Source organism: Acanthochromis polyacanthus, chromosome 21 (genome assembly GCF_021347895.1).
Source record: "Acanthochromis polyacanthus isolate Apoly-LR-REF ecotype Palm Island chromosome 21, KAUST_Apoly_ChrSc, whole genome shotgun sequence".
NCBI lineage: Eukaryota > Metazoa > Chordata > Actinopteri > Pomacentridae > Acanthochromis > Acanthochromis polyacanthus.
Genome location: NC_067133.1, coordinates 6,301,987 through 6,327,690, shown reverse-complemented (window position 1 = coordinate 6,327,690; position 25,704 = coordinate 6,301,987). Strand labels below are relative to the sequence as shown.

Genomic DNA, 25,704 nt, shown 5'->3' with positions numbered 1-25,704 from the left:
CTCAATCAGACATTCCCCAGAGGTCCTGTGTCCATGGCCCACTGGGTCAGAGGAGTTTTAGCATCATAAAGGAGACCAACACGATATTAAGTAGGTGGTCATAATGTTATGATTGATTAGTGTATACTGCAGGTGAAAATATGAGTGCAAATTACAATTTTAGACTCAACAAAAGCTATGATTTAATGATACTGATAGCAGCAAAGAAGACAAATAAATCAGTTTCTGTCTTGGATCAAAAATTCAGTATTGTTTGACTTCTGCAGCAGAATGCAGACACTGGCCTTTATGTTACCACAGTTAAACATCCCCAGAACCCTTGTGCAGCTGACAGCATGGTTTCATTCTCTTACTACTCTCATGGCTCCACCTCTTTTTCCCCCTTCCTTTACTTCTTGTCAATTCACCTTTTTCCCTTCCTACATTTTTAGTCATTTTCCTCTCTGATCTCACATTTCTTCTTCCCTCTGTGTACTTTTCTTTGCAGTGTTTAACGCCATTGGGGGAACACGCTTGCTTCCAAGTGACAAAACTTTCCATGGCACTTTAACTCCACATGTATCCTAAAGAGCCTGCTCAGTTTTAATTAGGCAGGGATTTCCCCAAACATTTGGAGCCGCGGAGCAATTTACACTTCACTGACAGTCTGCTCAGGAGGCTGCACAGCGTACTCGGTCCACACAGAACTGGTTATTTGAAATGAGGAGACTCGATGACGAAGATACTGGGAAGGATTTTTGAAAGCAAGAACAATGGGGGGGGGGAAGGTGCTTGTGAAAGTGAATCGTAGCAGAGAGATCCATGCTCTCCTGAAACAGATGTACAGATTTAACACCTACTGCAACTGAAGCATCCTGGTGTAAGCATAGTGAAAAGAGGGGAAATTAAAAAACAAACAAACAAAAAACCTTTGTTGCAAAAGTCTATGAGAACATGACAGCTCAAAATGTTCAACTGCATCATGTTTGTTCTGTTCTGGCATAAAGTGGGATTTCAAGTGCATTAAGTTGCTGTTTAGACTTCTCTGTATTGCACTGATGAGGGACTTGGCAGTGCAGTTCCATTAATGTGCCCACCAAACACATGATTCAGACAGAGATAGTGGTCAAGGTACACCATGCTGATCTAGGGAATGGATGTGTTTTCTGGTGACTTGGCACCTGGCATTAATAGGAACTGAGTCTGTCTTGTGTCGCATTTGCTCGGTCACCTGGATGGGTAACCTGAGACAACCCTGGTATTGCTAGTGATTTTGCTGTAGCTTAACCCAACCAAAGCATGCCAGGTCATATAAACCAAACAGAGGAGAAAGAACACTCGGTAGCTTTACACTACATGAATGTGGGGCAGGTGTAAGATGGTGCCAACGTTTACATGAACAGCCCCATAATTGGCTGTGTCAGTCTCTCTATTTCACTGCATATCAAACATATATGAAGCATGTAGGAGAAGGAACAATGGAGGGCTCGGAATGTTTGTCTGTATGTTGAATTTTACATTTAAGGTGGTGATGTTGGAGGAGAGAACTACCACTCACTCATGACATCAACAAGATAGAAAAATAGCATTTATTGTCCTCTCCGAGTCAACCACACAGTATGTGCTTTTTCTCCTATGAAAATAGACCCAGAAGGGGTTCTCCTAGGGTGGTTGTTGCGGTTGAAACAAGAGCAATCCGAGATTTCTGACCTCCGCCAAGGGAAGATGTGGATGGTAAAGTTGGAAAATCTAAATCCGGATCCAGAATCCAGATCCTTATCCGGATCAACACCAAATTTGAATGGAGTCTTCCCTGGGCCAAGATCCACCTCTGGTGAAAATTTCATGAAGATCCGACAAGTAGTTTCAGAGAAATCCTGTCCACAGACACGCACACAGACAGACAAATAAATAAACGATCGCATAACCTCCTTGGCGGAGGTAACAAAGGTTGAAAGCAGCTAAAACAGTCTGCAAGTTCCTGCAGTGGAAAATGTCCGTTTAGATACATCTGTGATCTGAGAAGACAGGAGGAGGAAAGAACCAAACATTTAGATTTCACATGTTATTGTATGTTTCAGATTTTACATTCCTCAAAGTAGCCAGTTTGTCTTGACAGCTTACACACTATTGACAACATCTTAACAATACATCAGGGTTTAAAGATTCTGAAAAGCCTGTCAATTTCATCTCAGATAAGAGGGCACATCAAAGCCTCCCAGAGTTCAAGTAGCAGACGCATCTCAATACAGCTCCTCAGAGGAGACTAGGTGAATCAGATCTTCATGGTACAACTGTGGCAAAGAATCCACTACTGAGGGAGACCAAGAAAAAGGAGAACTGATTTGCCCAAGAAATGCAGTGAATGGATTTTATCTGCAACTGTGGTTCATGCCATCCTCTCCCTCCTTGCCAGGAGCATCTCTTTGTCTTCCTCTTCTTGTGTGTCTCTGTTGCGCCCTGATTACAGTAGTTGGAACTGTCTGCAGGATTTGGGCAATCATCTTCAATTTTCTCTGCCGCATATTCTGGGCTGTAACTCCACCACACCGTCAGATCATAGACTCAGCTCCACAGCGACTTTCAGCATTTTTTTGAACCTCCTTGCTCGCTTAGCCTTTTTGCTCTGTCTGTCTTCCATCTGCCTAGAAAGTTCCCCTGGCATGACTCTTGTCATCAGCTCTCTTCTGCCCTGCCTGAAAAACACTCCAGATCTGCTCGATTTCATGTGAGAGTCTTCTGTAGAAATGCTGGTGTATGTGTTTTGATTTAGATACCCAGACAGACTATATTTTAATGATGCCTGTCTGTACTGGAGTTAGATCTTCTATTCAATATTATGTTAGAGATAACAACTTCAGAATTCTTTAATATTACATATATTTAAACTTGACTAAACTTGTTTGCTTGTTGTGAGTTGATATATGATCACTCATGCACAGAGATGCAGTCCTCATTACTGTGAACAACTAGTTTGCCTACTTCAGCTTGTTTCCACTGATTAACCAGCACAAACAGATGAAAATGTGATCGGTGTTGATGTTTGTGCCAATCCAAACAGCTACTGATGTCTCCCTAAAGAATTCGAGCATCATTCTATCAAATATTCAGCTTCTTTTTTGGGCCTCTTGCAGTGTCACTTCATAAGCTTTACTTACAAAAGATGCTACATAATTCTAAAAAAAAAAAAAAGGCAAATGGACAGGTGACCAGAGTGCAGAGTAGTCAGGGACTTGGGGAGACGGCCTGATGACAAAACGGGCAGGAGAATGGCCTTAGGGCAAGGCTGACAGCCAATAGCAGCACCACTCTGGTGGTCAAGCATGACTAAAGAACAGACTCCAGGTGCCGGGTGGCAGGGCCGTCTTGGCGCTCTGAAGCTTGGAGGCTGATGCGCTTTGGCAGCTGACGCCACTTTTCCTTTTGAAAGACTTTTCAAAAAGTGGTTCCTGGAGATTTTGAGGGGCAGGATCAGGCAGCAAGCTGATAGAAGCCTAGCCAAGTCAGGAATTGCATCAAGCCAGAATCTAGCAGGTCATGAAAGAGTAGTTGAAGAAGTGATCAAAGCAGGAGTTACCGAGCTAACAACCTCCTTGGTAAATTTAGGGTGCGGCTTCGAGAAGGTGTCCAACATGTTCAAAAAAACCTTGCTCCCCATGAATGAAAACTCCTCTACCCACTCTGAAATACTCCCAGGAAAAAGGCAGGCTATTCAGGTGTTGGTCTCCTGGGTCAGCGCTTGATCAGATTGTACTGTCAGACCTCTGTTCAGCAGACGAACCAACAGGATGACTCCAAAAGCAGGCAGCAAAAAGTGAGGTTTATTTCAAAAATGGTCTTAAAAAAGTTGCAGGCAAACATTCATAAGAAGCAGGCTGAGGGAGAAGTCGGAGTCCAGGCGAGGCCAAAAGGCAGGTTAGATACTGACAGGTGAATGAAACACGAGAAAAACTAAGGGACTAGGTACAAAGACAACAGAGAGACTGGGGGGCGGGGTTGATTTTGAAATTCAATAAGTCTCCGTGTCTTAGATACTTATTGCAAGGCCAGTGTAAGATTTCATTTTTTTTTCCCAAAAAAATCCAAGAGTGTTCGCACAGCCTTTAAACAATGAGTGTGTTTGCAGGGAGAGCTATACTGCAAAGCTTGACACAGCCAGGCTTTCTTTGTGTAAGCCGGTTCAACAAAAAACTAAAACCCCAGTCAGATGTAACAGGTATCACTTAGATTCTGCTTCAAACTCTGTGCAAGGTTGACATAAAAAAGGGCATTGAACCACATCATGTGACTCTTCTTCTGCACAAATTGAGCTATCCTGTCCCACCTACATTAGTCAACAGGCTACAACAAGGAATACAAAAAAATGTTAAAAACTGCTGGCAGAAAACTGGCAAATATGTGTTAATATATTTATTTCACTGATCAATGCAGCAGCTTTTCTTACATAACAGCATCACATTATAACTGCTTAACTTTAAACTTCTTTTGTTTAAACATGACGTTCTATTAGAGTGTATTTAGGTCTGACGCTGTCCCATAATGCAGCATATCACTTTAATTTGTGGCCAAATCAGAGCGTAATTAACACTACTGATTAAATGCTCTCTGTGATAAATACCAATAGATTAATCAATTTTCTAATCTGTTTTCTATCAGCAGCATTACCAGCAGTGTAAAACAGACTTGGCAGCTAATCAGGACAAACATAAGAACATATTTGTGATTTCTGCATCACGAGCCAAAAACATGTCTGGTTCCATGGCAACACGATGCATACAATGTGCAATACTGCAGCTACATGATGTCATTCAGTGGGATTAGTAACGTACAGCTCACCAGGTTTGCAGATATAACATATTCCCTCAGCAGAGAATCTATTGGGCTCATAGAGAGTCATCTGTAAACAGTTTGGCTGTAGGAAGATGCATGTTACAGTCGATGGACCACGGAGTTCTGTCCAGGTTAAAAGAGAGCCCCAATCATGATACTGAAAACTGTTTTCAGTATCACTCTTGTCTCTTCCTGGTTTACTATCATCAGGCACTGACCACTGCTAAGCACTTGACAAACTCTACTGTTGAGGATACTGATGAGTAGCTCTGAGGGCTATGCTATGAAGCAAGATTACTGGGTTTGTGATGCATGCTGAGCCGAATGTCAGAGTTTTCAGTACCACAAAGGTGGCTATCTTTTTCCCAGGTCAGACCACCATGGTAACTTATGCTGTGGATGCCCCGAGAACAAGCAGGAACTGAAGACAACAGCAGTAGAGGCTTGGTAGTGTTGTATGATGTCTGTGGGTTTCAGACTTCAGGTCGTCATTGACTGCAAAGTATTTTCAACCAAATCTTAAAAGTGACACTTTGATTTATGATTACACCCCCTGTCAAAAGGTTTGAGACGGGTTCTAATTTATTTGAATGAGAAGGTGTCTCAAAACTTTTGACAGGGGGTGTATGTTAGTTTGTTCAGTTACTTTTGGTCCCTTAAAAAAGGTGGAGGGCACATCTGAATGTGTTTTACTTCCAACACTGATTTGGATGTAAGTACCCTCAAATTAAAGCTAAAAGTCTACACTTAATGCACATCTTGATTGTTTCATTTCCGTTGTGATGGTGTGCTGAGCCGAAATGCGAAAAATTGTGTCAATGTATTTATGAAATTGACTGTATGTGATTTGTATATTTTGAAAAAGCAGACATTTACATTCTGAGTTAGCTTTTTAACTATAAAAGAGATAAAACAAGTCAATGTGTGAGGCTTTGGTCTTTGTTTGACACAGATGTAGAACAGTGTAGTGGTGAGAAAGGTGGATTTATGAAATTAACAGTCTGTGAAGTAAGAGAGAGAAGAATAGAGGAGCAAGGAAAAACAAAAACCAAAACACAAACCATGACATCATGATCAATTTTGTGAACTGTTAAATGCACTACTTCTTGATTCTGTCAAGACTGATTTGCATCCAAGGTCAATTTCAAATAATTCAAATTGATTTCAAGACTAAAAGAGCACAATTTGACTAACCCAAGAATTTTTGTACCTGTTCACTATACCACAGTTTTGTCATGCAAGACAATATCCAATTGACAGCTGTTATTAAGGCCGACAAGAAGCTAATGTCCCCGCGACCCTAGTGAGGATAAAGCGGTGTATAGAGAATGGATGGATGGATGGAAGAAGCTAATGTGTGTAACCTCGATCTATCTTGGGTCATAACAAGGTGTCATCCTGATTGACTGATGGATGTGCTGTACATAGGTGTAAAAATATCCCATAAGCACTCACATCAACACTCACACACACTTCATCTTCCTCTGAGCCTTCGCATGAATTCCCACAGGGCAGTGGGTCTGTGAAGGGCTCTTGGCAGGCAAGATGAGAGATGCTTTGACCTCTCACCAGCCGTGGCTTCTGGGTGTTAGATAAGTGTGCTCTCTGGAGTTTTCTGTGCTTCACAACTTTGACATTTGTGCGACTTGCAGCGGCACCTCGGGCTTTCTTTTTTTTTTTTTGCTTTATGGGAAAAAAATAATTTCTTGTCAAAACAGCAGCAACATAGAGGCAGTTCTTAAACATCTACAATTTACAGCGCGGAACGTCTTCGAGGTTGTTCCGGATGTTTACCACACTTAATGTTAGAGTCAAAAAAGGCCGCTTTAAATAAACCGTTATCACCTTGTGGCTTGTTTACTTATCTTTTTTAATAATGTAGCAGCAGCATATGATATGAACATGATAACGCAAGCAACAAAGCGCATCATCTATGCCATCTGCATCGCTAAAATATGTGTCTTATGTGTCATATTGATAAATCTGTGCCCTTTGTATCTTCATTAGTAATTAAAAAAGAAAGAAACAAAACAGTTCTGCCTATTTTAGCAAGGCCTGTATGCACAACATGAGTTTTGACCATGGACACAGAACCACTGCGGGTGTTCTGTGGTTCACCAGCACCAGAATATTGGCTCCAGTGCATTTTGGGGTGGCGCCTACTTGGATTGGGCATTTTCCAATAGATATTGAAAGTTCGGGGCCTGGGTCAGCACCGCAGGCTCTTTGTTTTCCTGGACATGTTCTTGAACAGGTTTTCTGTTGTAGCAGGGGGCGTTGTCCTGCTAGGGAAGCCAGCTGTTGCTATGGTCGGGTGTGCTCGGACTGTCTTGGTGCCTGTGTCGGGTTTGGTACGAGTCAGGGTAACTGCGAGGAATGGTCCTGGAATTTTGTGTGCACTTGGGTCATACTTGGTTAATCTTTTAACCCTTTGATGTGCAATGTGGGTCAGGAGGCACCCATTTTCCATTGGAACTGGGTCGCTTTAGACCCATGTTGCATATCAAAGGGTTAAAGTGAGTGTATATACGATATATGGATGAATTTCTTGTAGGAATATGAGAATATCCATTTATGCCGTAACATGCTTTGCAGAATCTGGTGATTAAAGCCTAATCCTCTGGAAGAGGATTAGCCTGAATGTTGTACGCAATCCTGTTTCCAGACCTAATGATTCCTCTCTTTCCCTGCAGGTTAGAGGTCCTTGAAGGCAGTGCTACCACTGGACAGAGATGATGTCCATGCAAAGTAAGGCGTCTGTCATCATAGCGGCCACCTCTGATTTTCTGCTTATGTACATTTAAAGCACATATGCACAGATAATAAGGTGCAATGTCCGATGTTCTCTCACTAGGAAACTCATCCAATGCATAGAGTAGAAGTGATAGTGATTCAAATAGAATGACCATTTCCATGACATGGCCCATTTTTAGTAACTAATAATATTTGTTGCAGTAGTAGAAATGGCAGAGATAGTACACAACCTTAGAAGAAGTAGTTCTGTTGTTGTAGCTTCAGTGGTAATAGCACCATAATCCTAATTTTAGTACTTAGTACAAGAAGCAAGCAGTAGTAACAGCAATTTCACTGTGATAGTTGTGGCTGTATTAGTACGACCAGTATTAGAAGTAATAATAATCATATATATATGTTATCAATTTCATAGCACTTTTCTTAATGAAGTTAGAAAGTACAGAAACAAAAGGCAAAAATACTTAAAAAGACTGATAGCACCAATAAAAACAAATGAAAAAAAGAGAGTCAGAGAGCATAAAAACAGAGATTATGCAACAAAGATCATTAAACAATCAGGTCATAAAACAGAAGAGAAACAAAGAAGGGGTCATGAAACACAACTATGTATCAAATGTAAATGAATAAATGCACATCATCCTACAAACAGAACAGAGGGGAATGATTTCATTGTGAAGATTTTGTTTCAGCTGAAAATCGACAATGCTCTTCAAAAAAGAGCTCAGCATCAGAAATATCAGTTTGCTTAATAGTTGTGACTTACTGTCACCTATTCTAGTTGGGACAAAGGACCAGAATTAGGTTTGTTATCAGTGAATCATGAAAAGTTTTGGGGCAGCCACCATTTTACATCATTGAAGCAGATTTGCTGATTGCTACTGGGGTTGTTGGTTTGAAGTTTGACATACAACTGCTTGATGGGAGATGATTCTGAGTGATCTGGCTGAGAGGAATTGAACATAGCAGCAGACCGAGCATTCAGCCTTGAAGTACACCACAATTAGATTTGGCAGTAGATGAACAGACATTTTGCTATGGAATGTTGGCAACAGAGAAGGTTCTGTTTGAGAGGTATGAAGTAATAGATGCACAGCAATTCCCTTAAGGCTAACTCAAATTTCTGTGCGGTGAAGAAGAATGGAATAACTGTGTTGAAGGCAGCCCTCAAACTCGAAAAGCACTAGCACAGTACAGCCACCTCCGTCAGCAGCTAAAAGTAGATCAATAGAAACAGAAGTATTAACACACTTAGTACTTTAGCACTAGTATTTTGTCCTAATGTAAGCAGTGGTTGTGGTGGTAAAAGCAGTTGAAGTTGCAGAAGTTGCATTAGTAGTAATAGACGTAGAATCATCAACAGCAGTACAAGCAGTAGCAGAAGTGATATTACCTGTTGTACTAGCACAACAAGAAAACAAGTAGCAGCGGTGTACTGTATTAGAAATACTAGTAGCATGAGCAGGACTCTAATCAATTGTAGTATTAGAAATTAGTTAGTTTGTATTGACAGCAGTAATACATGTAGCTGCAGTAGGCATAGAGGTAGCAGGAGCAGTGGTGCTAGTAGTAGCACGTGTAGGGGTTGTCGCACTTGCTGCAGTAGAGTAGTAGTAGTAGTAGTCTAGAGAGCTGTAAAAATAACAGTAGCAGTAAAACAAGAAGCACTACTAGCACTAGTCGCAGTAGCAGTAGGATCAGTGGCAGTATTAGCACCAGTACAAGCAGTAGCAATAATATATGTGGTAGTATTTAGTCCTAGCAGCAGTACTATTGGCAGTGGTAGCAGTAGTATCTACAACTAAGACGTGTTGTTTCCTTTAGTGAGCGAGGCTGACAGCATGGTGAAGGTGGCGGAGTGGCAGCAGACCTACTATGCCTCAGATTCTGGCATCCAATCAGGGGCCACCACAGTGCGGGATGATGAGAGCAGCACTGAGTACAGCGGCAGTAAGAAATACACAGGTAGTACCACAGCCGGCGCTACCAATGCCCCAGCCACAGAGGGGGGAGGTGGGGACACAGCAGCTGGTGGACTGGAGAGCCCCACAGGTGAGACCTTCTACCGCAAGTAGTTCTTCTGGACCACTCATGCCATCTATCTTTGTTTCTCTTACTGATGCTGGCTTCCATCTTTTCATCTGATGTCTTTACTGTTGTGCATCTCTGTTGTTGCGTTTTTCTACATGTAACTCTTGCTTTATGATGTAACCATCATGTCATATATTTGTGCTCTTGCTGGTTCACTAGCTGCCTGTTTTGCATTTCTTCCAACGCAAATGATCATTCCAGACGAATTTTGATCCAATTTTCTTGCATTTGCTTTATGATACATCTAGAGATAGCTTTAAGAATGCGCTAACATTTGTGAAACTGCAGCTGCAGGTTTTTTTCCATTCTTGCCAATCATTGTTCTCTCTGTGAAATCAAGTTCCATGAGTGTTGAGTGGTAAACAGACTTTGTGTTTTATTGTCATTTTACATTCTGCTTCCTACCAATCATGTGATATCCAAAGGAAGAAATTAGATCTAACCTCCAGGAAGTAATCCCTCATGAACATTTAGTGGTTTAAACTGAGTTCGATGCTGAGGTGTTTCTACTTTCAAAATAAATGCACTCTGAAAACTCTTTTCATGCATGTTAAGGGGAGTGTGCTAAAATGAGCCAGCAGGGAAGTTTTTCCATCACAATTTGTCCATTTTTTTCATCAATTGACTATAAATTTAATTTGCATTCTGCATTTTTATGTTGTTGTGGAGACAGAACCACGTGAGTTAGGTGGTAAAACTATTTTTTTTGCTTCATCAGTTATAATCACTCTCAAAGGAAATACATTTCAAAACAAATTAAAACTCAAGTAAAATCTTGAGATCCTCTCTGTTTTGAGCACATTTTGAGAGAAGACTTGAAAGACGTCACTGACTCACCTGACGTCATTTTCTCGGGCCAATCCTTCCAAAGCCTTGGCTCATAGTCTGCTAACACTTTAGTTTTCTGCTCGGCTCTTGGAGGAGACAAAAGGCTGCCCTCCAGGTTCTCGAAATGTGTACTGGTGTGTACGGTACTAAGAAATAAAAAACAACAACAACAAAAAAAAAAAAACCCGGAAGAAACCATGAAGAGGATTAGAGGTAATCAGTAAAATCCTACTACCCTAAACTAATTTACATTCTGGGAGTGATGGGATCTTGCCTCTTGTTTCTGGTTAGAAACTTGGCTGCTGAGTTCTACACAGCTGATCCCTTAATTTTATGTTCAAGTAATTAAAATTGACTGTTGGAGTAATCCAGATGTGATGAGATGAAACTGTCCACAATGATTTTTGTGTCTTTAAAAGTTTAGAAAGATCATACATTTGAAATATTTCGAGGATGAAAAAAACATGACTGCATGCTTTGTGCTTTGCTGTTCAAACTTATATCATCATCAACCAGGCTTCGAGAGTCTTTGCAACAGACTTGATGTGATCCAAAAGCGAACCAGCTGGTGACAGAATCTGTTTGTCCATGTGCTATGTCCCATTAACAGTTTTTGTGCTTCAGTCTGCCCAATGGGATGCTATGATTGATTAGTCCTGAAATACAAGGACTGAGCACATGCCATTATCAGGAGACATTAAAATGTCATTGGCAACCTTGAGCAGTGCAGATTCAATGCTTCAAAACTTCTGGAACTTAGATCAAAACAGACAAAAAGTATTGTTCTTCTGCAGGGCAGAGAGGAATAGTTTGGAAACTGTTTTCCCTAAAATTTGAAACACTGAAATCAGTTTATAGTTTTAAGAGAGAAATAGAGACAAAATAAAAATAATCAGGGACACAACCATCAAAAAAGAAAGTAAAAAGGACCTGACAGATTCCATTACTTTTTGGAAAAAAAATGTTGGCATGACATCAAAAGAGCTTTAAGAAACTCTCTAACACATTTTCTAAAAGTTCAGACAACGTAATGGGATAAAAGTGACTCAAACTATCTTGCTGCGGGTGAAGGACGTTGGAGTAAGTGGTATAGGGGGTAATAGACTCCACTTTGTCAGTAAAACAGGATAACAACATTTTACAGTCTCCATCAGGAGAGGCTGGATTTACCAGTTGGTTGACAGTCTTAAATTATAATCTATGGTTATGTCAATGTCCATCCATCCATCCATTCTCTATACACCGCTTTATCCTCACTAGGGTTGCGGGGGGTGCTGGAGCCTATCCCAGCTGACTCGGGCAAAGGCAGGGGACACCCTGGACAGGTCACCAGTCTGTCGCAGGGCTACATACATAGACGAACAATCACACTCACATCCACACCTACGGGCAATTTAGAGTAGTCAATTAACCTCAGCATGTTTTTGGACTGTGGGAGGAAGCCGGAGTACCCGGAGAAAACCCACGCATGCTCAGGGAGAACATGCAAACTCCATGAAGAAAGATCCCGGGCCCACCCCAGGATTCGAACCAGGAATCTTCTTGCTGCAAGGCAAAAGTGCTAACCACTACGCCACTGAACAGCCCAATTTTGTCGATGTGTAGAAACTAATTCTGCAAAATAGAAATTGCATCCTTAATCATGCTGTGGTAATGAAACAACTCTTTCACCTGATGGTGATGCTGATGATTATTAGTATTATTTGGTAATGTACTCGGAGACTAGTGTTTTTCCATCTGTGCTCTGCTTTCTTACATTTCCTTTTGCAGCTACACATGATTAAAGTTACGGAAGCAGTGGTGTTTGGAAAATCAGTAGCTTGAGCATCAGTGAAATCATCAGGATGGATATTAAGATTAACAAGAACTGACAGAAATTCAGAGTTCTGCTGACATTTTACCAGCTGGTTATGGATAAATTATAGTAAATAAAGTTGGATGGAAGCCATCGGGTTTGTTGGTGAGAATTTAATGGGATGAAAATGCATCACAAGCTACTTGATAAAAGCTCTTCCTTTAAATACTCGCTAAGGCAGTATGTACTCACCAGACAGTATGTAATAGCTTACCTTGATTTCATCATTCTGGTGGGAAAAATAGGACTGGTCACACCACTGACAGCTGGTTTCTATTGGTGTCACAGACTGTATATCCAAAATGTATCAAGCCTCTGGATCTGAAACTTTTAAGAGCACCCAGTGTTTATGCGCCTCAAACCTGTATTCTTTCCATCAGCCAGCAGGGGGTGACTACGCTTGTTGTAAAAGTCTACCTGTACAGGAGAAAAATGGCACTACTTCTCACGCGATCTGTTACCTCTGTAAACATATTTCCAATGGCTTTATGGTCTCAAATGCTAGTTTCAGGTCCTTTTTGAGTACATCGTTGAATACTTTTTGTAGATTATTACCATTTAGAAGAAAACAGACAATTGAGGCAGGGTAGGATTTAGGGTAGGACAACTTTGGGATTGAAAGGTTGCTAGCGTGTTGTGGCATCACAGAGTTCTGAGGTGTTGTAACAAGATCAAGATAAAGGCTCTAAAAAACTGAATAACTCAACAATGAAGCCACTGTAAATGTCATTAAATATATTTAAAACAGAGTATTAAGTTAACTTTTAAGGCAAGAGTGGTATCAAGTCAGGAGCTACAACAGTTGCTCACTTGTATGGTTGGCGCCTTACTGAGATGTGATTTCATTTCCCTCCATCTTGAAGTATTGGAAATGCAGCAGAGAAATACTATGCCCAGTGGGTCACAGTATATGCTAAATTACATAATCATTATGTCTGGGCTTCCAGAAGACTCATCCAAGGACTGAATGAAGCCATCTGTCAAATCAGCAATGAAACTGTCAACACTGGTAAATGTCAAAGTCACTGCGAGAGTATCATGAATATAAATGTACCCGGCTGTGTCTTTGTCCACGGTGCCATCAGCCAGAATCTCTTTTCATCAGCGCTAACATTGTGAAATTGCGTGAAAGTCTTAAATCCCAAGTAATTCTGTTGTCAGTAGGTTTCCAAGATTTCTGTCTTGAAGCCAGGTAGTTAGCTGGTTCAGACATTACTGCTAAATGCAGTTTCAAACCTAGAGCGATAGGCTATTAAGAAGACAACATATATCATGTGAGTATAGTCTGACCTCACCAGAAAAATGGCAGCATTGGTGGATAGCTTAAGAGGGGTTAAAATGACCAGCGCTTATGTAGCCAATCTCTTACGGTCAGGTGAATAAATGTGTGTAAGATCTCCAAACTCTTAGAAGGTCCTTACAGTCATGAAAAGGACTATTTTGGCCCAAACTTTTTTCTTTTCCTGACTAGTATTGAGGATGAGACATGAAAATGAAAATGAGACATGAAACCCGCTCTCCTCGGTAAACGTCCTGTCATTGATTGTACTCCTGTGGGAATGGGCACACAAACAGCTGCAGACACCCACACACATGCACAGACTTGCAGATGTTTTTATTATGCTTCTTCACTCGTCCGTGAGTCAGCTTGTCATACATGTTTAATAGGTTATCCATGTATTTATATACTGCAGAGCACCATTGTGCAGTACACAGATTCTAAGCTGCATGTTGAGATTCTCAGAGGGGTTGTGCAGACTCTCACAGACTTGAGGAGATGATGAAATTTACACCCTGTGGCCCTCTAATGTACTCACAGACATTGCAACACTAGCTTTCCCATCACCTCAAAACTTGCAAGTTTTGTCTAAGAAAAAATGTGGAAAGTAATCTTTATACTAAATCAGCAGTATGGTCGTTTTCCATCAGCATCCTTCTCCTTTCCTGTCCTCCTACTCATGCCTACACCCTGCCTATCACTAGTATATGTCTGCTAGCCTATGGTAGACAGGATCTAACATTGTGGTTGCACCGCAATGAAATAAGCTTTTACATGTCATTGCTACCTTATCTTAGACTCTCCTCTTTGACAACATGAGAATATAATTGATGTGTCAATCCAGGAGATAATCCCTAAACAAGACATGGTGTCTTAGACTTAATTATCACCTCTTTCTCTTTGTGTTTGAAATGTTTTTGTCAGCCAGTTAGGCTGGACATTTCAAGCTGAGTTTGATTCCATAAAGAAATGGATTCTGTGTAACTTTCATGTCCTCATTACCAGTTTACATCCGCCTTTTGATGATTAATCGATGACATATCATTAGAGTTGTTTCCTGGAGGGTAACTCTCATCAGTGATGATCTGACCAAGTCTCGGCCTGTGTCCAAACAGCATTCTGCTGAGCGCACTACTCACCCGTCTTCAGCCATAGCCATTTGACACTCTCTTTTCCTGCTTACTCCCATGATGCCCTGGGTTCTATTGGCCTTGCTGAGTGAATGGCATTCAAAATCCCAACAGCCCACCTCCATGGGCATGGACCAAGCCTGTAACCCGTATATGTGGCAGTCCTCCACTAGCTCCTGGCAGTTTGCTCTCAGTATTGTTGCCCTTTGCAGCAATAAGATGAGGTATCTAGTGGCCTCACTAGACAGCTCATTTAAGATAAGAATGTTTGGTCTTGATTTGATGTGAGAGGTGATTTTTGGTTGCCTTTCCAGATCAACTCTGAACATCTGTTCTTATGCCCTATAAGGTGAGCCTACATGGCACTTCTCTGATCTTTTCCTGTATTATCCTGTTGTTAAATTCACCATGCCAATTGAGGTCAAGCCTATGTGCGTCCCAGCAAAGAGACTCAGTTTAATCCACGACAGCCAAAACAGGAGAACAGGTTTGACTTTGTACTAAGAAACATCTCAGTATATTAACTTGACAGCACCAGATGTGCGACACAATATTCTGTCTCTTCTTGGAACTGAACCAATTCCCATAAAGGTTGGGACCTAAAACAGAATGGTTGCTCTGAATATTGTTAAGTCCTGCTAGGATTATTCGTGAAGATTGGTTCTTGCTGTGCCTCTTTTCCTTCATTGTTCCCTGCAAAATACTTGTGGATGAGATAAGATATGAGAGGTGATTTTGGACCTTACACACAGATGAGATTGTACGCCTGGTCCAGACAGAGGGGACTGTTTTATTCACTTTGTAGACACTTTCTCATCATCATTTACCCTTCAGACCAGGCTCTTCTGGTATTATTTTTCTCCAGAGTTGTCGGTGATTGATAGAGGTCCCATGGTTGCAGTGTGGACTTTGTAGTTTGAGCATGCTTTTCAGAAACACACCTTTTTAAACATTCTGCTCCATCATTTTAGCACCTTTATGAGTCATTGCACCTTAATTATCAAATTGTCATGTTTTCTTCCTACTGGCGATGAAACCATCAGTGGTGGATTTAAGAGGTGTTGCCCACTGGGAACAAAAAATACATGCTCTGAAAGTATTAAATGTAAACACTGCATACTTAGAACACAAGCTGCTAGAATTTAAAGTGTCAATGCACACTACTGCAAATGAAAACAACTGATTTGTTGCTTCATATGTGAGTTAAAAACACATGAAGCACATTTATTGGGCGAAATGTCAGACTAATGCAATGTTTGCAGGGGATTCATGCATTTTAGATCATTACTGCATCCATTTCTGTCTCCTTTTTTTGTCATTTGTAGAGCTCTAGGTAACCAAATGTGTAATGCTTGGTGAAATTGTTCCGGAGTAGGCATGGAGCTGGTGTATAAACAAGATGATTAAGGCTGGTCAGCAGAGATGTAGCTTCTTCGGAAGCTTAGATCTCTTTCAGTCTGTGCAGTGTTGTTATTGTTAATTATGTCTGTGTTGTACTCAGTATTTCAGACAACAGCTGAGTTGATGGAACATTCTGATAATAATGGCAACTGGCAAATTTATTTATTTATTTATTTTTACAAATTCTATTATATCTACTATTATTTGTTTTTTGTATTACTTCTTTTTGGGAGAGAAACATACAATCTGCACTTTCAACAGTATAGGGAAAAATAAGTACATTTAAATATATGCTTATCCTAATTGGCTAAAATTCTGCTTTTGAAAGGTCCATGTGACATTTGGGTTCAAAAGCATTTTAAGGGACTGAACTCTGAAGCCATCAAGTCAGTCTTAGAAGCACGTTTCATACAAATATGTTAAAAACAAGTACAGCCAGCGGTGTAGCAATGACTGTAATGATTGGTCAACCACTCTGGTCGAGTATGAAATATGTTCTAAATGGATTGCCAAAACTCAGAGAATCACCAAATACATTTTACAAATTATCAAATGTTTGCTTAACATGCTGAATTCAAGGAGTGAACATGCTAAACATTATACCCCATCAGCACCCTGTTATTAACATTTGGTTCTTAGCATATTAATTTGCATACTGATGAGCTAAAGAGTCCCTTTGCAGATTTAAGACAGTAAGAAAAATGTACTTTTTAAATTTTATTTCGTTGTTTACAGCCACTCTTACCAGTGATTGTGTTTAGGGAAAAACTCATCTTCGTCAACACAGTTTGGCCACTATGCCAAAATTGCCATGTCGTCCTGGGAGCTTGAACGTTTCTTCTGACTTAGTTACAGGCGAAAGTATGACTATAACTGTATATGTTACTGGTCCTAAGGCAGACACAGTGCCTCTTTTTATGTGTGCAGTCCAGATTAGACCAGACATTTAGCCAAATCAAATTGCCTTTAATTACCCTTTAACCTACTCTAACTAAATATTTGACCATTAGTCAGCTAATGCAAATGACTGAATATAAAATGGACACAAGAATGCATTCTGATAACAGTGATTGTCATGTTAGATGAAAGTTGAATAGTGGGATATGCAATTAAACCAAACAGCTTTAATTACGCATTCAGCCCTAGTTTAATCGATTCATCCAGTCATGGTGCTGCATGTTTTTTTTTTTGCTCGATGACCCCAATTTTACCCCTTTTTTTCATTTTATTATCAGTGGTCCAGAGGGTTTTATTTACTCATGGTTTTACACACAGACACAAAGACTCACACAGACTCTCCCATTCTCTGATTTTCTCTCTCTTTGACAGATTTGGAAGCCCAGTATTCACTAACCCGGGCTCAGCGTGTCCGGGCTGCCATGTTTCCAGAGACCCTGGTGGAGGGAGAGGCAGCCATGCCTGTCCAGTCTGATCCTTCACAACAGAGCAACGTGCAACGACTGGCTGAACCGTCCCAGCTGCTAAAGACGGCTATTGTCCACCTAATAAACTACCAGGATGACGCCGAGCTGGCGACCAGAGCTGTGCCAGAGCTCACCAAGCTGCTGGCAGATGAGGATCCGGTACACCACTGTCATACTGATTCACTAAGAATTTGCTCATTGAATTTTCAGACACATCTGCCTTTTTTTTTCTTACACCATTTCTCTACTCACTAGGTTGTAGTGAACAAGGCGGCACTGATTGTCAACCAGCTGACCCGGAAGGAGGCCAGTCGCCGGGTGCTGGTGCAGTCTCCGGCCATGGTGGGTGCTGTGGTGCGTGCCATGACAACAGCAGTTGACATGGAGACAGCCCGTTGCACAGCCAGTGTGCTTCATAGCTTGTCACACCAGAGAGAGGGACTGCTGGCCATTTTCAAGTCTGGAGGGATACCAGCACTGGTCCGCATGCTGAGGTAGAAATACTTTGATTAGCTGCCTGGTCATTCCGCTGCAATTCACCAAATTAAAAAAATAAATCCCGCATGATCATCTCATATTTGTCACTTTTTGTTTGATATGCATATGTATGTAATTACATGAATCGTTTTCTTTGCCCCAATCTGTGGAGCAATGTCCATCCATCCATTCTCTATACACCGCTTTATCATCACTCGGGTCGCGGGGGGTGCTGGAGCCTGTCTCAGCTGACTCGGGCGAAGGCAGGGGACACCCTGGACAGGTCACCAGTCTGTCACAGGGCTACATATACAGACAAGCAATCACACTCACATTCACACCTAAATTTAGAGTAACCAATTAACCTCAGCATATTTTTGGACTGTGGGAGGAAGCTGGAATGCCCGGAGAAAACCCACGCATGCACAGGGAGAACATGCAAACTCCATGCAGAAAGATCCCAGGCCCAGGCCGGGATTTGAACCGGGGATCTTCTTGCTGCAAGGCGAAAGTGCTAACCACTTACTCACTGTGCAGCCCTGGAGCAACATTTGAAATGCAATAACCTGAGATATCATGTAGCTTGATTTCTTAAATTTTGTGGTCTCATTGGCACATACATACAAAACAATGCAAACCAGTAATATAATGGTGCAAATTTGGTTCAAAAATCCATGTTGTTTTTGATTCCAATATTTCACCAACCATAAAACTTTAACTTTCTGTACTATGAGGCTGGATCCTTTTTTTTCCTTGGATTGGCATCAATGAAATGATCCTGAGGTCCTCTGACAGCGGCCTTTTGTCCATACCACAAGCCAGAACAAAAACCCACGGCGAGGCGGCGTTTAGCCACTATGGCCCCCGCCTCTGGAACAGCCTGCCGGAGAACCTCAGGACTGCAGAGACTGTTGATGTTTTTAAAGGAAGGTTAAAAACGTACCTTTTTAATCAGGCTTTTAATGAACTTTTTCATTCGTTCTTATGTTCTTATCATTACTCATGCATTATGTATTTTTTTTTACTTTAACTGTTCATTTTATTCATCTTATTGTACAGCCCCTATATTTTATATGTTAAAATTATTACTATTATTATTACTATTTTTTTTTTTCTTTAACTCCAGTCTTTAATCAGGGGGGTCCTCCTCACTGGCTGCAGCATATGGTCTGCTGCTGGGAGTGCTATTCATGGGTCCCTCAGCCTCAGTTGGAATGGGGGTTTCCCACCTCGATTTGGGGGTCCCCCTGTCTGTCTGGGACTGGGGGGCCACGTGCCGGCATCCCCGGCGGTTATGGCCTGCGGCTCCTCCCAGTTTGGACGACCCCAGCAGTGACATTTTCCATGACCCTCAGTGCCATGCCATGTCTTCATAAAGTTGTGGTGAGAGTGTGTGTGTAAATGTGCGTGTGTGCGTGCGTGTGTGTGTAGATATATATATGTACATACCCAGGGTGGGAGGGAAAGATTTTCTTGTTTTTATTTCAATGTTTTAATGTTGTGAAGCACTTTGTGGTGCGATTTCATCGGAGGAGAAGTGCTATACAAATAAAGATTGATTGCTTGATTGACTGAATAAAATGAAAGATAGTCCAAAAACAGAAAAACAAGGTTTACTACTTGAGGCTAGACTGCAAGGAAAACTTTTGTATTTTTTGAGACTGCCTTTCAGCCTGCCAGATGGGAAGTACTGGTCAAAAGAAAACTGCAAGAGAGGAGACTAACAGGCTATAAATCAGTTTTAGTACCAACTATGGGGCCTTTCCAACCCTTAGGCAAGGCTACAGAGTTAATCCTTTACACTGGAGCTTAACGGAGGAGGATAATTCACATTCGTAATTAATTCTGGAGCTTAATTCATACAAAAAAAAAAGAAAGGAAATTGAATTAAAAAATGAAAACTAAAAGCTTCACAGAGCACGGCCTGTTTGGTGTGGGGTGCATTAATGCTATCAACACGCAGCTTTTTTCTTTTTCTGTCCCTCATCATTTTTGTCTGTTCATACAAGCCCACCCACCTTTGCTCTCCCTCTTGTTTTGTGGGAGAAGGTTGGTGTTTGTTCTCGGTTTCTGTCACCCACTGCAACCTTCTGCATAATGCCATCTAAACTGTTTTGTGTGTGTGTGCACACGCATGCATGTACGTCTGTATGAGCCTGCATGCGTGGGTGTGAATGTGTGTGATACAAAGCAGTAAGCTGGTTAGACAGGAAATAGGCATTCATTTCAGAAAACTCCAATTCCATTTTTCTGCAGCATCCTCCTACGAGCTATATTCATGTATAATCAGGAGTTTAATTTAAATGAGTTGACCGCTATAATAGGTTTAGATATTTTTGCTTTTTACTTCGTCAAGGAACGGCAGAGTTATGTGACGATTGGTGTATGTTTGGAGAGAACAGATATTTTAACACAAGAAAAACAAAGGCTTGCCAAAAGTAATGAACTGATCAAAAGACCTTCCATCCATTTATCCATTATCTATACACCGCTCAATCCTCATTAGGGTCGTGGAGGGGCTGGAGGCTATCCCAGCTGACTCGGGCGAAGAAGGCAGGGGACACCCTGTCGAAAGACCTTTATAAGAGTAATTTACATACAATTCGGTATCCATACATAAGATGCTCATGCATAACACATGCCTGAGCTCAGCACATTCGGAAATGATACGTCAGCTGAGCAGCCTTGGTGGCGTACTGCACTCTCTGAGTACTTTTCTGGTTGTTTGGTATGTTATCCAAATGTCATAGTTTAGTATGTCGTCCAAAATGTCACAAAAACATCATCATGTAATATGTCGTCCGAATTGTATTAACAAGTCATAGTTTAATGTGTTGTCAAAAAAATTGAAAGAAGTGCCCAGGTAGCACAACAGGTTGAGAGGGTGATTCATAAAAAGGGACTGTATCAAAGACACAAGTTCGTTTCCAACTCATTGCCCTTTACTACAGTTCTTCCTTTTGACTTACTTATTGAATAAAAAAATTATAGGATGTCGTCCAAAATGTGGAAAAAACGTCATAGTTCAGTATGTCGTCCAAAATGTCATTAAAACGTTATACTTTAGCATTTGTTCCAAAATGTCATTGAAACGTCATAGTTTAGCATGTCGTCGAAAATATGTCAAAAAAGTCATAGTTTAGTATGTCGTCCAAAATGTCATAAAAACGTCACACTATAATATGCCATCCAAAATGTCACAGAAACGTCAAAATATGTTGTCCAAAATATGACAAAAACGTCATATTTTAGAATGTCGTTCAAAATATACAAAAAACGTCATAGTTTAGCATGTCGTTGAAAATATGTCAAAAACTTCATAGTTTAGTATGTCGTCCAAAATGTCATAAAAACGTCACACTATAGTATGTCATCCAAAATGTCACAAAATAGGTTGTCCAAAATGTCACAGAAATGTCACAGTTTAGTATGTCGTCCAACATATGCAAAAAATGTCATGGTTTAGTATTTCGTCCAAAATATCCAAAAAAAGGTCATAGTTTAGTATGTCGTCCAAAATATGACAAAAACGTCATATTTAAGTATATCGACCAAAATATGTCAAAAACGTCATACTTTTGTATGTTATCCAAAATGTCATAAAAACGTCATATTTTAGTTTGTCATTCAAAATATCACAAAGCATCATATTTTAGTGTGTCATCCAAAATATGTCAGAAACGTCGGTTTAGTATGTCGTCCAAAATATCATAAAAGCGTAACAGTTTAGTATGTTGTCCAAAATGTCACAAAAACATCAGTTTAGTATGTCATCCAAAATATGTCAAAAATGTCATAGTTTAGTATGTTGTCTGAAATATCTCGCAAACGTCATGATTTAGGATGTTGTCCAAAATATGTCAAAAACGTCACAGTTTAGGATGGCCTCCAAGATATGAACAAAGTCATAGTTTTGTATGTGTTCCAGCAAGAGGAGAGGAGGTGCCCATATAGCTCAACTGGTTGAAATGGTGACTTATAAATAGGACTGTGTCAGAGACACCGGTTCGACTCCCGCCCATGGCCTTCTGCAAAAACTTTGTAGTCATAGTTTAGTATGTTGTCCGAAGTGTCACAGTTTAGTATGTCATCCAAAATATGTCAAAAATGGGAGACTTCGCAGTTTATAATCTTGTCCAAAATTTCATAGTTGAGTATGTCGTCAAAAATGTCATAGTTTCGTATGTCATCCAAAATATGACAAAAACATCATAGATTAGTATGTTGTCCAAAATGTCACAAAAATGTCACAATTTGCATTTAGTATGTCGTCTAAAATGTCATAGTTTTGTATGTCATCCAAAATATGACAAAAACATCATAGATTAGTATGTTGTCCAAAATGTCACAAAAATGTCACAATTTGCATTTAGTATGTCGTCCAAAATGTAACAAAAATGTCAAAGTATGTGGTCGATATTGTGTCAAAGACTTCATAATTTAGTATGTCATCCAAAATATGTCAAAAATGTCACAGTTTAGGATGTTGTCCAAGATATGAATAAAGTCATAGTTTTGTATGTGTTCCAGCAAGACTGGAGGAGGTACCCGTATAGCTCAAATGGTTGAGATTGCGACTTGTAAACAGGACTGTACTGGAGACAGTGGTCTGATTCCCACTGACAGCCCTTGTGGGGAATTTTGCAGTTCAGAAACTTGTCCAAAATTTCATTGTTTAATATGTCGTCAAAAATGTCATAGTTTTGTTTATCGTCTAAAATATGCCAAAAACATCATAGATTAGTATGTTGTCCAAAATGTCACAATTTGCATTTAGTATGTCACAGAAAATGTGACAAAAACGTCAAAGTATGTGGTCGATATTGTGTCAAAGACGTCATAGTTTAGTATGTCATCCAAAATATGTCAAAAACGTCATAGTTTAGTATGTCGTTCAAGATATGAATAAAGTCATAGTTTTGTATGTGTTCCAGCAAGTGTAAAGGCGGTACCCGTATAGCTCAAATGGTTGAGATTGCACTTGTAAACAAGACTGTGCCAGAGACCTTGGTTTGAATCCTGCTGATGGCCCGTCAGGGGAATTTCGCAGTTCAGAAACTTGTCTAAAACTTCATAGTCTGTTAAGTTGTCAGAAAATGGACAAAAAACATCATAGGTGAGTATGACTTCTGAAAATTGTCAAAAACATCATAGTTTAGTATGTTGTCCGAAAATGAACAAAAAAAAACTTAATTTTGGGTCCGAAAATGGATAAAATCCTCATAGTTTAGTATGTCGTAAGAAAATGGACAAAAACGTCATAGTTTAGTGTGTCGTCCAAAAATGGACAAAAAAGTCATAGTTTAGTATGTCGTCCGAAAATGGACAAAACGTCATGGTTTAGTATGTTGTCCAAAATATTTTTAAAAATGTCATAGTTGAGTATGTCGTCCAAAATATGTCAAAAATGTCACAGTTGAGGATGTCATCCAAGCTATGAATAAAGTCATAGTTTTGTATATGTTCCAGCAAAACAGGAAGTGGTGCCCATATAGCTCAACTGGTTGAAATGGTGACTCACAAATAGGACTGTGTCAGAGACACTGGTTTGACTCCTGCCAATGGCCTTCTGTGAAAACTTTGTAGTCATAGTTTAGTATGTCATAAGAGCATCATTGTTTAGTATGTCGTCAAAAATGTCACAATTGAGGATGTTGTTCAAGATATGAATACAGTCATGGTTTTGTATGTGTTCCAGCAAGACTAGAGGGGTGCCCGTATAGCTCAAATGGTTGACATGGTGACTTGCAAACCGGGCTGTGCCAGAGACATTGGTTCGATTCCCGCTGATGGCCTTTTGGGAAACTTTGCAGTTTATAATCTTGTCCAAAATTTCATTGTTTAGTATGTTGTCAAAAAAGTCATAGTATCGTACGTCGTCCAAAATATGACAAAAACATCATAGATTAGTATGTTGTCCAAAATGTCACAAAAATGTCACAATTTGCATTTAGTATGTCGTCCAAAATGTAACAAAAACATCAAAGTATGTGGTTGATATTGTGAAGTATGTCATCCAAAATATGTCAAAAACGTCACAGTTTTGGATGTTGTTCAAGATATGAATAAAGTCATAGTTTCGTATGTGTTCCAGCAAGAGTGAAGGAGGTACCCGTATAGCTCAAATGGTTGAGATTGCAACTTGTAAACAGGACTGTACCGGAGACAGTGGTTCGATTCCTGCTGACGGCCCTTGTGGGGAATTTTGCAGTTCAGAAACTTGTCCAAAATTTCATTTTTTAATATGTCGTCAAAAATGTCATAGTTTCGTATGTCGTCTAAAATATGCCAAAAACATCATAGATTAGTATGTTGTCCAAAATGTCACAATTTGCATTTAGTATGTCACCCAAAATGTGACAAAAACGTCAAAGTATGTGGTCGATATTGTGCCAAAGACGTCATAGTTTAGTATGTCATCCAAAATATGTCAAAAACGTCACAGTATTGGATGTCGTCCAAGATATGAATAAAGTCATAGTTTTGTATGTGTTCCAGCAAGAGTGAAGGAGGTACCCGTATAGCTCAAATGGTTGAGATTGCAACTTGTAAACAGGACTGTACCGGAGACAGTGGTTCGATTCCTGCTGACGGCCCTTGTGGGGAATTTTGCAGTTCAGAAACTTGTCCAAAATTTCATTTTTTAATATGTCGTCAAAAATGTCATAGTTTCGTATGTCGTCTAAAATATGCCAAAAACATCATAGATTAGTATGTTGTCCAAAATGTCACAATTTGCATTTAGTATGTCACCCAAAATGTGACAAAAACGTCAAAGTATGTGGTCGATATTGTGCCAAAGACGTCATAGTTTAGTATGTCATCCAAAATATGTCAAAAACGTCACAGTATTGGATGTCGTCCAAGATATGAATAAAGTCACAGTTTTGTATGTGTTCCAGCAAGCGTAAAGGAGGTACCCGTATTGCTCAAATGGTTGAGATTGCGACTTATAAACAGGACTGTACCGGAGACACTGGTTTAATTTCCGCTGACGGCCCTTGTGGGGAATTTTGCAGTTCAGAAACTTGTCCAAAATTTCATTGTTTAATATGTCGTCAAAAATGTCATAGTTTCGTGTGTCGTCTAAAATATGTAAAAAACGTCATAGTTTAGTATGTCGTCCGAAAATGGACAAAAACCATCATTTTTGGTCCGAAAATGGACAGAAAACATTATAGTTCAGTATGTCGTCTGAAAATGGTCAAAAACCATCATAGTTTAGTATGTCGTCCGAAAATGGTCAGAAACGGTCATAGTTTAGTATTTCATCCGAAAATGGACAAAAACCATTATAGTTTAGTATGTCGTCTGAAAATAGACAAAAAACATCATTTTTGGTCCGAAAATGGACAAAAAACATCATAGTTCAGTATGTCGTCTGAAAATTGTCAAAAAACATCGTAGTTTAGTATGTCGTAAGACAATGGACAAAAAACATCATAGTTTAGTATGTCGTAAGAAAATGACAAAAACCATCATTTTTGGTCAGAAAATGGACAAAAAAACGTCATAGTTTAGTATGTCGTCCGAACATGGTCAAAAAACATCATAGTTTAGTATGTCGTGCTAAAATGGACAAAAACGTCATAGTTTAGTATGTCTTAAGAAAATGACAAAAACCATCATTTTTGGTCAGAAAATGGACAAAAAAACGTC

General features: G+C 40.1%; 1 protein-coding gene across 4 annotated transcripts in view; it reads left to right on the top strand.

The window, feature by feature from the left end:
• Positions 1-25,704, top strand: part of LOC110959866 (junction plakoglobin-like) — a 123,126-nt gene that overhangs the window by 62,833 nt on the left and 34,589 nt on the right. For 2 of the 4 annotated variants that reach the window (XM_051941390.1, XM_051941391.1), the window contains exons 2-5: positions 7,503-7,557; positions 9,385-9,612; positions 17,474-17,727; positions 17,824-18,062. In XM_051941390.1, the coding sequence (XP_051797350.1) occupies positions 7,542-7,557; positions 9,385-9,612; positions 17,474-17,727; positions 17,824-18,062 (737 nt within the window). In that variant the 5' untranslated portion in view covers positions 7,503-7,541. The remainder of the gene's footprint in view (positions 1-7,502; positions 7,558-9,384; positions 9,613-17,473; positions 17,728-17,823; positions 18,063-25,704) is intronic. The other 2 variants (XM_051941392.1, XM_051941393.1) reach the window with 1 other exon arrangement.